This window comes from Diorhabda carinulata, chromosome 1, assembly GCF_026250575.1.
Source record: "Diorhabda carinulata isolate Delta chromosome 1, icDioCari1.1, whole genome shotgun sequence".
NCBI lineage: Eukaryota > Metazoa > Arthropoda > Insecta > Coleoptera > Chrysomelidae > Diorhabda > Diorhabda carinulata.
Window position 1 is genome coordinate 33,664,566 of NC_079460.1, and position 17,292 is coordinate 33,681,857.

The 17,292-nt window shown below is 29.4% G+C and overlaps 2 protein-coding genes across 4 annotated transcripts; one reads left to right on the plus strand and one right to left on the minus strand.

Annotated features, from left to right (window-relative positions):
- The first annotated feature begins 3,666 nt into the window (after nt 1-3,666).
- Nucleotides 3,667-10,545, plus strand: LOC130896966 (uncharacterized). Its single transcript, XM_057805411.1, has 6 exons — nt 3,667-3,754; nt 3,837-3,948; nt 5,429-5,662; nt 8,572-8,754; nt 9,060-9,275; nt 9,983-10,545. Exons 1-6 carry the CDS (start codon nt 3,693-3,695, stop codon nt 10,283-10,285), a joined length of 1,110 nt encoding a protein of 369 aa, XP_057661394.1. The 5' UTR covers nt 3,667-3,692; the 3' UTR covers nt 10,286-10,545.
- Nucleotides 7,103-17,159, minus strand: LOC130896959 (rac GTPase-activating protein 1-like). Of its 3 annotated transcripts, XR_009059640.1 has the most exons (7): nt 16,566-17,159; nt 16,321-16,504; nt 16,017-16,192; nt 15,586-15,960; nt 13,939-14,701; nt 8,582-8,777; nt 7,103-8,288 (listed from the first exon to the last, which is right to left on the minus strand). XR_009059640.1 is itself a non-coding variant. In XM_057805393.1 (5 exons), exons 1-5 carry the CDS (start codon nt 17,056-17,058, stop codon nt 14,106-14,108), a joined length of 1,824 nt encoding a protein of 607 aa, XP_057661376.1. In that variant the 5' UTR covers nt 17,059-17,159; the 3' UTR covers nt 12,730-14,105. The 3 variants fall into 3 exon arrangements, 1 of the variants encoding a protein (XP_057661376.1); XR_009059641.1 differs by lacking the exons at nt 7,103-8,288; nt 8,582-8,777 and adding an exon at nt 12,730-12,878; XM_057805393.1 differs by lacking the exons at nt 7,103-8,288; nt 8,582-8,777 and having other exon boundaries at nt 12,730-14,701.
- Between the last annotated feature and the right edge of the window lie 133 nt (nt 17,160-17,292).

Consider the following 17,292-nt stretch of genomic DNA (forward strand, 5'->3'; position numbering starts at 1 on the left):
CAATTTTACTCATAGTGACTCGACAATTTTTCTCGGAAATTCTTCTAATCAAATTCTCCAAATCAGATATCGCCTGAAATTTCTTGTTTACTTTCTTTGATAAGCTCCTAGCTCTCATAGCGCTTTTTTTGCTCGAATCAACCGTGTAAGCGCGTAATAGCATTTACTGTCATTTTCTAATAAATTCATATATTCTTTGAGCCATTTGTTGGAAAAAAATTACCAAGCACACGAAAATAAGTCTAGCCTTCACATCTTTCAAAAACAAATTAAAATTCAAAATAGCTAATTACGTCAATATCCCACGTCGAGTTAAAACTATCTGTATATGGCAAAATACTTATAGTAAAATCATGAAAATTTCTAAGTTTGAGTTTTCGGATACGATATTTTTAACAAAAATATTTTCAAAGATGGTAACTTAAATGGAACCTCTGTATATTAATACATTTTTTAAATCTACATAAAATTTTAGTTAAGTATGTGAAAAAACTTTTTTCTAAAAATGCATACTTTTTGATTTTGAGTTTTTTTGTAAAAAATTTGACCGTTGCAGACCCTTATAACTAATTTTTTTATGAGAATACCCTTAAAGATATGAAAATGGTTTAACTTCATCCCGTTTGTTTCTACTTTAATGCATTCAGGGGTAAAAAATAAGGCAAATTCATGTATATACCTAAACCTCACCGTTATCCAGATATTAAATGTTTTCTGTAAATTTTTAGGGATGCAGGTGAGGTCTAAATTTTATTTATTCGTTATTAAATTGAGAACGAGCAATTTTAACGATTTTCGAAAGTATCAACAATTTACTAATGACAGTTAAATAAGTCTCATTTTTTATAAAGCCTACTAAAAGTATACATAAAAAATTAAAACTTGTTACAAAATACAATAATAATTTAAAACCTTAAATATCTCAGAAACGACTTAAAGTAGTAGTAAATACAATTTTTTTACAGACCTTGACAAGATAAATAAAAATACTTATATGTATTTCTTAGTGCTTGTATAAACGGGTCAAAATAAAATTTAGACTACACCTGCATCTCTAAAAATTTACAAAAAACATTTAATAGCTGGATAACGGTAAAGTTTAGGTATAGGAAAGTATACATGGATTTGCCTTATATTTTACCCCTGAATGCGTTAAATTAGAAGAAACTGGGTTTTCTATTTAAAAAAATAAAGAAATTTGTTATTTATGAAGTTAAATTTTGAATACTTTTTATACACACCCTGTATAAAATTAAAAATTTTTAAACATAGATTCAAATACGTCTGACCTTGCTAAAAGCATCCGAATAGAAATCAATTTCTATCCTCGTAGAAATATAATTTATAAAGCTGTGCAGCGGTCAAATGTTTTACAAAAAAATTAATAACTCAAAAAGTATGCATTTTTCGAAAAAAGTTTTTAAACAAAAGTATACTAAAATTTTACGTAGATTTCAAAAATGTATTAATATACAAGATGTTCTATTTAAAATAACAAAAGTAGAACCGGAAGTCGGCTATCTTTGAAAATATTTTAGTTAAAAATATCGTATCCGAAAACTCAAATGTAGAAATTTTCATGATTTGACTGTAAGTATTTTGCCATATACAGATAGTCATCGTGGGAAACCCTGTATACTAACAGAAATCTGCTTAACATGTCACGTACATTTATTTAACTAAGTATATATATTTTATCAGAAAGGATATCACATTTTTTCTTGCTACCAAAATAGTATTTTTCAACACATGCAATAACTAACAACTAATATGAAATACAACAAAAGTTATGATTGACCTAAAATAAAACTCCATTATTTTGGTATAAATATTTGCTTGGATGAGAATATTTTGGTTTTTTATGGTAATCAATTAAAAAGTATCATGATAAATTGAAAACACTTACATTATCCATCCGTTAAGATTCTATCTGTACATTACAAAGATGTCCTATTCAATCCCATATTATTTAAAATGCTGAATGTCATTTTTTCGCAAATGTACCGGTCTAAATATACTTAGTATTCTATACATCCATAACGAAACGTGTTCCGTCCAGTCAAGAATTAGCTACTTTTAAGTGTATCATTAGGTCACATGAGAAATTAATTATATCTATTCGAAAAATACTTTCTTTATGACTTATGAATATTAAATATAACGTTGACAGCTAAAGATATGAGTATTATTGAGAGTTTATTTTTTTCCAGATTCAACTATTATTAGTACGTATTTATAATCTGAACGGATAGTTTGTATTCTTGTTCATAAAATTCCATTGAATATACCAGGCGTCCATACATTTAGTAATGTGTAACTTCAACTAAGTATAATTTTATTATTAAAATTATAAAACTATTCAGTGACAACATGATCCCCTTTAAAGTAATTCCCTAATAAACCCCGACACTACCCTCGTCACACCCTAACATAACCCTCGTCATAGTTATTTTGATGTCCTCAATCGATTCAAAATGCGTTCCTTTTATGACGTTTTTGATTTTGATTAAGAGAAAGTAATCATAGGGGTGACAGATCCGGCGAATACAGTGGATGTGGTAACACTGGGATCTTTCTGGAAGCTTAAAACTAAACACTCAACGCACATTATCGCGGTGCAACATCCATTTATTTGCGAAATCTGGGCGTACTCTGCCGACATTTTTTCGAAGTCTATTTAGTACTTCTCGAAAAAGTACTAATGTATATAAAAATAGTAATTCACAAGCAAGCCAGATTTCACAATCGTACAAAATCAAAAAAATTAATGGTCTTTTCTACATGCTCCTTAAGATTAGAATAAGTATGCAATTATTGCCACTCACGTTTTTCTATTTCCTTCAATTAATTTTTACACAACATAACAGGCTACTATAATATTACGTAATATTGACGCTATTAGGAGTTAGGGTATCGTTTAGTCAAACTGAAAACGCCTTTTTATTTTTGTATTTCTAAACTTCATTAGGAAAAAATAATTATTGTTTTCGGCTCTTAATCATTTTAATATCATATAAACGATGTTTTTTGTGATTATAATCATTATAAATAATAAACAAATTAAAGTCGTACATTTCGTAACTATTTATTTAAAAATATTTCAATTCTTAACTAAAACAATTTCATTCATTAAATATTCCTCAATGAAATAATTGTTGTTTATATAATTTGAAGGTTAATTGTTGGTAAATATTGCATTTATTTTACGAGAAAGAATAACAAAGTATCCATATCTACCCCACTCACAAACACTAAAAAAATTGAATTAGATAGTTTCTAAAATAACGGTTTAAGTCTATCAGAAACGGTCGATAACAAAAGTCTATTAATAAATAAGAAACTATTTCATTGATATTACAAAATGTAAGTTTCACTATTTTTTGTTTTTTTTTTTCATATAAAAATTTCATATAAAATTCCAAACATTTTTTTTAATGAATAGGTGAATAATTATAAGTCCAAAAAAAATTCAACTTATAAAAAGTGTAACGGTCCTCCTACTCATCAAAATTATTGTTTTTCACTTTAGCTGTTGGACATACCTTACCTACGTTTCAATTGTTCCATTTGTCTTTTTCACTTAAATCGAATATATTTAACTCATTTAATTCATATAATCAGTGCTTTCCTTATATATTTTAAATTTTTTATCTCTTTTTTTATCATTAACTTTTACATAACTAAATGTTGGTATGGCAGTTGTGTTTGAATATGGTATATTTCCCAGTTTGATTTTTGAGCGTTTTATTTCTTGGTTTGTATAGTCCACAACATCTATTCTACTCAAACTTTGCCTAGAGTACAAAATATCTGAAATCATTTATTTATTTTTTCAGGTCCGTCAACATGAAACTGATTATTATCACTTTAGTAGTGTTTTTTATTTCTAACGTTTCATCTTTTGGTGGTAATGATGAAAAATTCTTAAAGAAATATGCAATGATGAAGGTAAGTTGATTTCTCTCATATAAACCTACGTAAAATTGGATGAATCTTACACTTATCATTTATTTGTATTATTTAAATTAGAAAAATTTTAAGAAATCTTTAGATAGAGTGAATAGGGAAACAAACATTAGCATATTAACTAATAAGAAGTAGTTGAGTGAACGATAAAGAAATAACAATCTAATAACGGTGGAAGACTACGGTTTTATCGTCCTATTAACTAAAACATAATTCTCTCATATTTTAGTCAGCAAACCGTGACCAACAATATTTGCAAATGATCTTTTGTGATCATATTAAAATATTATCCACGCTTTTTCTGTAATAGCTGTTGATATTCTTAGTATTCAGTTTAATTGAAAATCTATTCTTTTTGAATTTGCTGAAGCTTTTTCATTAGTCATAAACTTTATTTGTAATTCTATTTACCAAGAAAGGAAAAAAAAACGAAATTAATTTTATCTGAGAAATATAATAGTGCGCTTTGGCTTATCCGATACCCGAATAGCAATAGTCATCAAAGAATTGATAACCTGGCTGCTCGTTTCAAAAATATCGAAGTTGCTACCTTATCCGACAAAATCAAGTTGATTGTGCAACGCCCCAAAGTCGAGACATTGTACATTTAAATTAATCTCAACATTTTAAGGAAAAGTTTACCACTGTATTTAGTATAAAATCCATTCAAAATACAAATTTTGAACTAAATGGCACTAAATTTGTGTGTTAAAAAATGCCATTCTATCCAGTCCTTTGTTATGAGCCGAGAGTTAATTTCTTTCCTCAGCCATAAGCCCACACGCTAATCGCCTAGATAAGGATGACGATTTCCAATCCTGTAATTTCAAATCACCTTAATAATCTTCACTTTATTCCACTTCCTTATGGTCAATGTAAACACAAGAAAACATATAGAAATATATATATTGAATCAACAATTAAAAAAAGCTGTTTAGCGGGTTTTTAACTGTAAATGGTTTCGTCAACCAAACGAGTTTTCAGTACGCCGTTATACAGAATGTTAAAATTTATCATGTAATGTATAAGGAAAAGAACGCAATGCATTAGTCCAAAAACAATCTTTACATTTCCGAAATTAAATTCATTGATCGCTTCCTATATATTTTGTCCACTGGGAAAAATTTTGAATACATTTATTTCATTATATTCGCCTTATTAATATATTATGTACGAAAGTAGAATCAAGAATTTATTTCCTAATAAAAGTAGAGTAGTTGAATTCTCCTACCAGCAAGAAGTTTCGTTTTGAAACATTTATCTTCAAATAACATAGGGATTATCAGAGGAATTTGAAAATCATCTTAAAATTTTCAATCAATTTTTGTGCTATTCTTTATGTAAACTGATAATAGGAATAAAAAATAATTGTGAATAGTAAATAGACTAATGATCTAATATTTAAGAAATAAAAAAGTAAATTTAAAATACGTTTCATCACTGTAAACTACTTCGGTTTTAGATTTATGAGAGTTGTTTTGGAGAGCAAGTGGTGAAACAAATAAGACAAGAATTGAAGAAAGCGTGCGCTAAATGCTCAAGTTTTGAAGAAACACCTTTCATTCCAAATCCAATACCACCAACTCCAGAACTTAAGCCCCAAACACCCCAAGAAGTACCAGGATACAATTCTGCTTTTCCTCAATCTTCCATTGAAGCAGAAAAATTACATCAGGCTATTCTTGCCTTTAGACCGGTGAGGTTATACTAGAATCTATTTACAATTAACGGTAGCTTTACAAAATAGAACAAAATCAAAATATTTATATTTTGTTGAATATTTTTTCATTTATAAAGTCTCAAAAACTTAAATCATATCTTTGGTACCATTTTTATATACATTCTTAATAAATTTATAAAAGTAGAAATAAATATCAGTATTTTTATGTCATAAATAATAAAATCAATTAGTAATTGAATATGGATTTTTTGTAAGTTCTAAGTACTAAGTACTAAGCGAGTATTTATTATTTTGTTGTAACAGTGCCAGATCTATTATCATCGGTCTAGTATAATAACCAGAGAAGCTCTTTGAAGCAAACTACTCTCAATAAAAATGTTACTCAAATGAAATTATTTGGACTCACACCAATTAAATCAGTGCACAAGAAACACTGCAGTTAGGGGTATTTGATAATAATTTTCCGTATTAATCATTAATCTTACAATGTAGCAATAACGCGGCTAGATGCTATGGTTTATTTATGAATCCGGCGTAATAAATCGATCATTTGACTAAATTCCATTAAGTACTGAATAAGAATTTAAGAATGAATCTTAATATCTAGTTTAGTTATGTCGGAATGAAATTTCAAATTGCGTGCTTTGCTCAAAGAAATATAACATCCTCTAATCTAGAATAATGATTAGAAATAACAAAGAATTAAAATATGCTACTCAAACTACATTGTAAGTTCAGATACATGTTACTTATTACTTCGTATACCTTTAATGATAAATACCTAATGCTACTAATGTCTATCAAGTCTGTTGACTTGTATCAGACAGATGTATGCTCTATACATTTCCAAAAAATTCGCAATGATTTTTTTTATTACATATCAAGTTGTAAATATTAATAATATTTCGTTATTATTTGCAAACGCGGAAAAGCCACAAAAAATGGCGAGTCACAGAAATAATCGTAAATAAATTTGTTTGAGTAATAAAGATAAATACATGAAATGGTTAAGATGTTGAACCATCATTATGTGATTACTTGAAAATAACTTTGATTTTATTCGATTAATAAGCGAAGAAAAAAAAACGTGAGCAGTTATCTTTTGCAAAAAATGTTTAAACCGATATAATTGACAATCTATATTTAATAACACGTGGTTTTTTATTCAAGAGAGAGAAATTCCTATTCCATTTAAGGTAAGATGTGGGAATGATTCATTGACCGATATTACCCTATGGTGCGGGTAATGGCGGTCTACTGTTGAGGTATTACCGGTCATTCAAAATTAACACAGGTTTGCTTCTAACATGTTCTAAAACGTTTTATTCATATCATCTTTATTTTGTATAATACAATCATAATTTCATAATAGTTTTTACATTTTCACCAAAATTATTATTTTTTGTTAAATTGAATTAAATGTATTAAAATTATTTGTATTCCTATTTTGAAAATCACACATTGAGACGAAATGTCTTCTACTTTCTACTATTTCTACTATTCGATGACTTTAATATCCATTGAAAGTTGATGAGTTGAATTTAATAAAAACAAAAAACTTCATAGCTGCTTTTATGGGAAAATTTTTATTCACCTAGAAAGAGGTGGGTAATATAGCAACTTTCCGATATTATCAACAATATTGATAAATCATACTTACCGCCAATACCTGGACGCTCTTTATGCTGATTTTACACAGTGATTGTAAGATATTTTAAATATGAATATACTACCCGGGGTTTTCGCCCTCTTCCTACATGCAGGTACAGCAGAATCGTCAAATTAAGAAGAAGAAATCGTGAAAATAAGACATAAAAGTGATATTCAAATACTAATAGCCCAGCTCAAAAAATATGAGCTCTCCACTCTGGATTTTAAGAAATGATACAGAAATTTCTGATAAAATACGTGAGTTCAGTATAATAACTAATGTCTATCTAAGAAAAGGAATAGATTGGTTACTGAGCTTGGTGATTAGAGATTGAATTGCAAACCTGATAGTAACAAATTGCACCAGCCTCAATTATCTATCCCATCAATATTTAAGTTTTTTATATTTAGATATACTTTTGTTTCAGCACTTCTATGGTCTTTGTCTGAATTAAAAAAATCTTATTTTAACATAATTTTGTATTTTTAATTAATTAATATGACCCGATGAGAGTTCCATTGGAAAGAAAAAAAAAATCAATTTTTAATTCGTGATTACTAGGGTATAATAGAAATATATAATTGGTATATCTATTATGTGAAGGTGGGCATTGGATTTTTTTTCTTGTAAAAGGTTGGGAATCTGTGATTTATATCTCATAAATATTATCAAATGAATATGACACAGTTCAAAATTTAAATCTTGATTATATTGATCAATTTTCGAAACAAAAGATTTGGAAATTTCGCACCTACATGTTATTTTAAAGAAAGTTCCGTGTTTTACATAAATAATGACGTTTTCGATTATAGAAACGCATAGTAGCTTAAATATTCAAGTACATAAATACTTTTACTCAATCTTTTAACTTAGCTTCTAAATTAACTTGATGGCATACCTACCGGTATTTACTTTCTGTGTTTTTCGTTTTTTATGTTTGTCATTGTCGTTTATAATTTTTCAATTTAAGAAGATAAACATTCAGAATTTCTAAAACAAAGATGTCTTTTTCAATAACAAAAGTTGAACCAAAAAATAATTTAGGTTTAGAATAAAAGTTTCATGAACATGACGCCTTATCTAATTTAGATCAGGCTCTATTTAATACTGCCTTTTATTATTGGCTCTAGAATAACTTTTAAGTAGTAATATTTGGTTATTGACGTGCCCACATGCTGCATTTCATAAAATTTATAAAACTGTTTAAATTTGAAAGTACGGCACATTTTTTTCTGGGCATTATGTTCTATTAATAATTTTTCTAATGTTTTAGAATCCATTACCTCAACAGTCATTTAAACAGCAATATCCAGGATTTAATCCAGCGAACTTTTATGGATCTCCTTTAGCCAACCCAGTACAATTACCATTCTTCTATCCAGGTTATCCACAAGTTCCATTCTCTCCCTACAACTTTCCATCTGCTGGACAAGCATTTTACGGAACTAGAATGGCGGTATGCATTTATTATTTCCTAGTCTGTAAAGTAAAATATTTTTATAATAAACCGTTTTTGATAATAAGTGAATTTGTATATTATTCTAATTCGGCTCTCGATTAAATCATAAAATGTTGGTAAAGCAGCCATAAACAAGGAATATATTATTTTAAAAAAATACTACTGTTTTACTAATCCGTTTCTTTGCTATAAATTTAGAAACGCCAGTCATTTTAAGACCAAATTTTCCATGCATTTATCATTACTTCACATTTTTTACGTTCCCAGTAAATGGACTCAAAACGTATTTTGCTTTTTTTTAGAGGAATATGGATTTGAAAAACCAGTTGGAACTTCTAACAACCAGAATAAGCGGAAGAGTTAGAAATATAACTTGTGTCATGCAAGAATTAGGTTATTTAGATGAGAATTTAGAACCAAATTATAACAGAATTAACGAAAGAATTGGAAATCTTCCTATCACCGAAGAATTGAAAAAAGACATGCAGGATGGCGTGACCTTTTGTCAACAATTTTCTGTAAGATAACTGCTTACACATATTATTTATTTAAATAGTACGAGTAGTATAATTGAATCGGTCGATTGGAATAGAGCAAATATATGAATACTTGGAAATCGAAAATATTATGTTTTGAGAAATTTCATCACATTATAATTACATGGTAGCTTCTCAAATTATTACGTACTCTTATATTAGTATTTTAAATAAAAAAGCTTATTGTACATCAAAGTACAAAGCAAAATAAGCTTTTTCTCAAAACTAATCACACTATCATAGTTTGAAACCTTTTTACGTGAGAGATGTACATCAACGAAATTATTTTTTATATCTTTCACGGACAATCCAATTTCTATAAAAGTGCTATAAAAGTGTTTTCTTGAGAAACTATCATATAATTTGAGATTTTGGAATCATAATAGTTCAGTTTATCGGTATTAGCAAACTTTCTTTCTTTAAAAACAACTTTGGCTTATTGCAAAGTACATTAACGATCGTTACATTGTACCTGTCTACAATTTTTGTAAGTGACCTTCAACCAATACCAAAAATTTACTATAAACATCTTTTATTATGATCTTCATTTCTAGCTGACTACAATGCCATAACGATCGTTTGGTTCTATATTTATTTATATATATTATTTAAGATAATTTAACGTATAAAAGTGTTCATTCAAATCAAAATATGCTAAATAATGTACTAATCGCTATTTCTTTTTGCAGCAATGTGTACCCGAAGTAAAAAAAGAAAGAAGCCCCCTTTCTCGGGAGCTAATTAGACCTATGTTCTTTTTCAAATGTTACAAACATAAAAAATTAGAAGCTTGTATTATGAAAGATGTTAGAGAAAAGTTTGCAGGTGTATCTGACGAAGAATTGGATGGAGATTTGGATTTAAGAAGAGCAGGAAAAGATATAAAAATTTCCAAAGCTGAACAAGACAACAATGTAAACGATCTGGAATCATCTATGTATGATTTTTTGTATTCAAGTGATAGTAATATCGATATGGATGGATTCTTGTAGTATCAAGTTCCATAATTTTATATTTTGGAACGCTTGACAAATACTGAATGAAAAATCATTTGGGAAAGAAATTTATTAAATAGTGCTACTATATGTATTTTAATTTTGATGCGAATCTAAGAAACTTGAACATACAAGAATTAGCCACTTTTGTACTGTCACTTTATTTATTTTTTAATTTATTCTGCTGTAATTAAATTTGAGTTTTTACAATGGAATGTAGTGTTAACTATAATTGTATTGTGAAAATTTGAAGTATGCACATTAAAAAATGGGTAAATAAAGAAGTTTTTTTATTTATCAACAGCTCAAGGAACAAACCATACTGTATCGAATGTAACCAGTTCAAAAATGACCCACTGCTTATACGAGGGGTGATCCTTTTGTTTCCTTCCCTAACACACAATAAAAAATTAGCAGAGAATTCATTTTCATAAGTTATAACATGTTTTCCATCGATTTTATAGCATTTCTAATGGGTTTCAAAAAAAAGATTGTTTATAACATATGAATACTACTGATTTACCGCACGTATGATTTTATTTTCGGAAGAAAATCGTTTACCAACAGTTGTTCTTTAAGTTTTAGAAACAGTTGGTAATCGCTGAAGAATATGGCCGATGCTCAACTAATTCGAGACCTGTCTGTTCTATTCTGGCTAGTGCAAATGCGAACCTATGACTAGGTGGATCTTTCCTGGCGTTTTTCTTTTATCGCCTCACGTGATTTTGATACTATATTGGCATAAGTTTCATCTTGAATTTTTTCAGCAGTGGTGAGCCTCAATGTTTCTACTCTTCACTTTGTAGTTTGGTCTTTAAATCATCATCTATTACTAATCCACAGTTACTTACAGGTAAATTCCTTTGCCTAGTCTTTACTAATTCATAGACGACAGTAAATGTCTTATCAAGTTATCTTGTGTGCATTTGTTAACATTTGTGGTACCCATCGTGATGATAATTTGTTCTTGTTCAGTTCGGCATTAAGTATATTATGTAGGTACTACGTGGAAAGAAACACTAATTTATTCAACTATTTGCCTAATATTCACACGTCGAACTTCCAACACGAGATCATGGATTTTGTTAACATTTTCGTGTGGTAGCGGTTGTGGGTGCTCCACTCGTTTCAATTCCGGCTCTTACTCTATTTACGTTTCAACGTGTTGAGTTTTTAGCGTCAGCCTATACATTATAGGTTACAATGTGACGTAATGATAATTGTCTTGACTTATAAATGGGTCAGAGGTAGAGTGAATGGATCCGTCTTCGTATAGGCTACGCATAAATACGTAGTAACTTTATTGTAAATTCTATTATTTAACCTGCCTGGACACACAGGAATGAAGCCGCGGTAATTTATTATCATTGAAGATGGGCTCATCTATTTTCTTAGGTTGTGAGAACATGAACTTGAATAAACAAATAAGCAGTAAAAAGTCAGAGTTCGTAAGTTTTGTTGAGACTATACGATTCCACCTTCTGAAAATGAAACACTATTAAAATTGTAGTGATGTGTTGATTTGAACAAAGAGCACCTATATCTAGAACATTGGGACTGTTCTTGATCTTAATAGGATTCCTTGGTGCTTGTTTAACTTGTTGAGGCGCCTATACATAGAAAATACTAGTAAACATTGATTTATTTTAGGACTTTTGGGAAACTATGAGATCTGAATGTTAGAAAACTAACCCGGATCAGATTTTTCTCCTCAGTTTATTATTTTTTAAATCACGTGTTTTCGTGTAATGTTCCCATTTAGAGCTGGTTAATCTCCGCTCGCTTTTCCCGCCGTAGACAATTCTGCAATTGTTTTTGGTTGTCTAATACTACAGACAAGTCTATAATATTGGATTGTTCGTTTTTTCAATGTCTTTAGAGTGATTTATTACCATTTTTGGTCCTTAATAGAGTTATACATCAACCGATTGCAATCTGCAATAACCCAGAATAGTACTAAAATGATTTGAAAATAAAGTGAATTTGAGATACAAACTTGACCAATAATCCAAGAATAATCGGTGTATTTCCACAAATTTCAGGTATACTGAATCTCGATTAATTATCCCCTTTATTTATATTGTAATATAAGGGATTTTTAATTCAATGTATCAACCAAAATAAAGGATTACAGAAAAAAGGTTTATAAAACTTCAAGATTAAATTTTGACATTTTTGAAGTTAATTTGACTTTCTCAGTACAATACAGGGGAAAAATATCCTAACAAACAGAACAACCCCTACTTATTCATATTTAGCCGACGACACTAGATGACGCGCGTTTCGTCTTCAGAGGCTGAAGGTAAACTAAAAGACTTATTTTGTGAGTGTAGGTGTAGTGGTGGTGTAAACAGTGTATTCAATATGAATATCACGAACGGTTCCAGAAATTGCAACTTAGTATTAGCACTTTTTCAGAATCGGTGTTATGAATAAAGAAATTTTATTGTATTTGTTGAGTTTTATTTCTTATAAAATTTATAAAATATAAAGTTTAAGTATAAAAATAAGATTTAATTAAGTACTTTCGCATGTTTTAAAAACAATAATAATAAAGCATCTTTCCAGTGTTAGACAGGTTTTTTGGTGCCTAAAACCAAAAATATGTAAAAATGAACTTCTGTTTACATTCTGTTTACAATATTAGCTTAAAATAGTTCAATAAATAGTATAAAATACTTTCAAATTATGTTTTTTTTTTCGATTTTTAAAAAAGTGGCTGCTGTAATGTTACAACCTTTAAAATCGGCAGACATAATTATTTTTCAATTTTTTTAGAAGTATATTACATTAAAAAAACGACAGACCGCATAAAATACTATAAAAATGTTCTTAATTCTCACCTGAAGGACCCCACACCTACCGTGGCCGAACATAGCTATTACCCATCGCTTAATATATATAATAATAAGAATATGTATTGTCAGATTTAAGCTGGCTCTTAGACTATATGTCTTTAAAATTTAAAAATTGTGTTTTTTATTTAATTTTTGGAACAAACTTTATAAGAGACTTACGTGATATACAAAATTTGTAAAACTGAATACTAAGGAATATATCCTCAAGCATTTAATAGGGTTAATTAAGAACCTTATTTTTGAAATTATATCTGTCAAGCAATTTTGATTGTTGAATTAGTATTTTGGTGATTATCGGGCATTAGGATAATTAAATCCAAGAAACCACCTACCTCATTCCACATAAATACAGGGTATTTTAGGAGGATAAGTGAAGGTTATTATTACATGTCACATTTTTTCTATTTTCAATCATTTAAACAAAAAAGATTCTCTTGTAATTATTCATAACAACCATTACTTATCAAGGCTACCTTGTATGCTTATGGAAAAGAAGTATGAATTACCATAATGACTCATAATCACTGTAAATAAAACCAGCAGATATTAAAAGAAAAATGGATATCAATTCACCATTTCCAAGGGTTATATATTATTCAGGATTAGCAAGAACTTAAGATAAAGCGGAACCCTTATTTTTCGTCAGAGACTAGCAGCTCTACACATTAATGTACACAGTTCTGGATCACCTTGTAGTAAATAAACTTTGAAGTAATAAAATTTTATAATGTTCATATGTTTATCAAGAATATTGTTATTAAGAAAAAATTCTGAATGTGGTTAGATACTTACAAATACACCAGGTGATAAATCTTGACCATAAAAAAGCAGAAAGCTGTGACATCTTGAAATGGCCTTTATACTATTAGATTTTAAATGAAAATGACTATAATAAAATCTTTAAGATATGAAGTAAATTAACTTTACATTAAATCCATCTTCACAACAGACCAATTACACTACTGATAAGCTGGTGGGGTTCCAAAAAGTTTGCCCTCTTTTTTCTTTCTTAATTTACCTGGAGTGAAACTTCTAGTGGTAGTTGGTCTCAATAGAGAATCTGTACTTGGTGTCTGTTGAAGTCTATTCGTAGATGGAGTGAGACACACATTAATGAAATTGGTCCAAAAATCAGAAGGTATGTTCAAAAGATGTGACATAACTTTAATGATATATTTAGTTTCTTCTATTAATCTATTTGGCTTATGATAATCACAGGAGTAGCCAACTATGGTTGGGCCAAAAACTTTAGATAAATTCTCAGCAGGCATTTTACACTCGGGACTTTGTGCAATTTTTTGTAAATGTAACATTATAAATGCTAATGTATCTCTATTAGGGTGAGGCAATTTTGAAATAGTTTCATACAATGCTGGTGTTATGTCATTAAGGTCTTTTGCTCTCACAGCTGTAATGAAGTCATACCAAAGGGTATGAGTTAACAGAGGTTCAGTGAGGGAGCGTAAAAAATCTTTAATACATCCACAGATTACATGAATATCAATCTCTTTGAGGTTTGGTGGTATTCGGCAAGTTAAGAACTTGTCTTTTAAATCTGCAACAAAGGTATAAAATTACCACTAATGTAGGATCCAACTACTAAAAATAATTTCACAAAACAGTTGAATTGACATTACATTACATTGAAATTTAATTGTTCAATAAGTCTAGTCTAGGTATTAAAAGGGCTGGTTATAAAGTGTTAGTCACACTGAAAAAATTGGGAGGAACAGAAAGTGGGCTATAGAAAGTTACTTGCTGTACAAAAGGAATGTAAAAGTTTGTAAATTAGTGTATAATTACGTGATGATTAACATGAATTAAGAAAATTTCATAAATAATACTATCATAATTGATAACAATAGAAATATAGGTTTCTTAATATTGAAGTGAAATAGAGACAAAACAACAAAAGCTCATTATATGTCTGAAATTTTTTATTCGATTTGTACGGAACTTACAATTCTAATTGGAGAAACTGTTTCATATTGTGAACTACTATATATTGCCAGAGAAGGAGCAAACATCTATTTTATTAGCATGAGACTCTACCTAGACTGGAACACTCTAATAAATTCTCAGGAGCTTTGACACAAAAAAAATTAGTTGTGCCTAGGCAAAAATGAACTACACTTCCTGATAGGGCACTGCAGTTTAGAAAGCACATGATGAAATTGGGTATAGACAGCACAGATACTGGAGAGCATTAGAACACTAGAAGTGAAAACAGCTCTAACTGATAGGGGGGCACAATAAATTGCAGTGTAATGTAACCCTTAATTAGATCTATCTTCTGTTGTGTATTTTAGATAGTCAGAATATTTCACTTGAGGTTGTTAGCAGGTAGATGAAGAATATATATTAAGATAGCAAAAAAAACTTTATCATGACTTAGTGGCATTTTTAAGTAGCCATAGTAATATTTAATGAATAAACAACCTTTAACTTCTTTCTCAGATCCTGGAATCCTATAGATCCCCATTTCTGTTAATCCTCTGCTCTCAATTTCATTGACACAATGTACAATTAATGATGGTACCATTGGAGATCTTATAGGTGTGTAATCAGAAAGAATCCCAGTGAACTTCTTTGAAGTTGGTGTATTTACAACAGGTATGCAAGGTGTTGGTAGCATATCCTTACATTCTGCATGGAAAAACAGCTTGCATTCTTTACACTTATAGGCAGTTTTTCCAAAACGAATGTGTTTTTCACAAACAGAACAAAAGTTAGGCATCACAATAGTTTTTTGTTGTAAATAATGTTGTCTGTAGTTACCACCTACATCTCTTTGTGGATTTCCAACTTTTCTCTCTGAAACATGTATAAAATAATAAAATATATACAAAATCTTATATTATTGTTTATACTTTGTTGATTCCACGATTCTAACACCAACTTTGGAGGATCAATACATTCACCATCAGATTTTGGAATGGATTCAATTTTTGATGTAGCAGTAATAGGGCCATCTTTATTGACAGTTAAAGTTGTAGTGGCTCTAACAGTATCTTTACTTCCAATTTCAACAATCTTTGTTGAAGATCTAAAAAATTCCAAAGTACTATTTGTTATATACTAGACGGAATATAAATATGTATTTGGTAAGCCTGAATTTTTTGTTTCTGAATTTGTCGAGAATGGTCATTTTCAAATAGAAATTGAATTACACACCTTCGCTTTTTACTTAATGGTTCTTCCACTACATCACTTTGCAGACTTTTCCATCCTTTATTTACTCTGGAAGAGTCTAAATCATCCTCTGAACGAGAATAACTAAAATCAGATAGCATGGAACCTGTTGAGTTAACTTCTTTTATAGCACTAAGACGTTCAGCATCACTAAAACTTATTCTACCTATAAATCAAATTCTGTATTGAAAGAGAAAAATGTTTTTATCATAAGAATCTAAATTTACCTGGATAAATACTACTAATTTGTTCCTTAGTATCATCGGCAAGTTTGTTCCTTCCATCCCTAACTAGTGAATTACAAAATTTTGCAATTTGATGCCGAAGTAAATCACGTTCATTTTCAGCAGTTTTTCTTTTCCTGGTTTCGTCATCTAACAATTTTCTAGCACTTTTAAGGCGCCTGTTATAATCATTTATTTCATCAATTTTTTTATCTATTTCACTTCTAAGACCATCGCGTTCTGTTATAGTTTTTCTCCACTCTTCATAGAGTAAAAATGTTTGTTCTGCAAAATTGTAAAAACCATCTTGTAACATTCTTCTATCTTCAACTTGGTATTGATATAAACGTATTAATTCATCATAGAGAGCTACTATAGTCAAATATCTCCATCCTTGATCAGATTTTGTTGAGCTTGAATCTGAAGTTTCAGTTTCTGCATTTATAACTTGAGTTTTTTGGTTACGATAAAGAGGTTTAGATGGACTATCACACATTTTGTGCCTTTAAAAAAAATTGTATTTTAACAGTATTTAAATCAGTATTTTAAACGGAAAGATTCAAATCAGACACTGACAAATGACAACTTGCTGATACTGAGTGCGTTCCACTAAACATTCACAACGCCAGAAATATTCTTCGATCCATATTGCGATTACGACCATTGTAGTCGCGGTAACATTATCAGTAATTTGAGCAATCCAACGAATTGTCAAAATCAGTTGCCGTGG

Coding starts and splice junctions, on each gene's coding strand:
- LOC130896966 (XM_057805411.1), top strand. CDS start 3,693: ATGGCAGTTGTGTTTGAATATGGTATATTTCCCAGTTTGATTTTTGAG. Junction 3,755..3,836: donor TTTGAGCGTTTTATTTCTTG/GTTTGTATAGTC, acceptor TTATTTTTTCAG/GTCCGTCAACATGAAACTGA. Junction 5,663..8,571: donor CTATTCTTGCCTTTAGACCG/GTGAGGTTATAC, acceptor CTAATGTTTTAG/AATCCATTACCTCAACAGTC.
- LOC130896959 (XM_057805393.1), bottom strand. CDS start 17,058: ATGTGTGATAGTCCATCTAAACCTCTTTATCGTAACCAAAAAACTCAA. Junction 15,961..16,016: donor AGAATCGTGGAATCAACAAA/GTATAAACAATA, acceptor TACATGTTTCAG/AGAGAAAAGTTGGAAATCCA. Junction 14,702..15,585: donor ATCTGAGAAAGAAGTTAAAG/GTTGTTTATTCA, acceptor CCTTTGTTGCAG/ATTTAAAAGACAAGTTCTTA.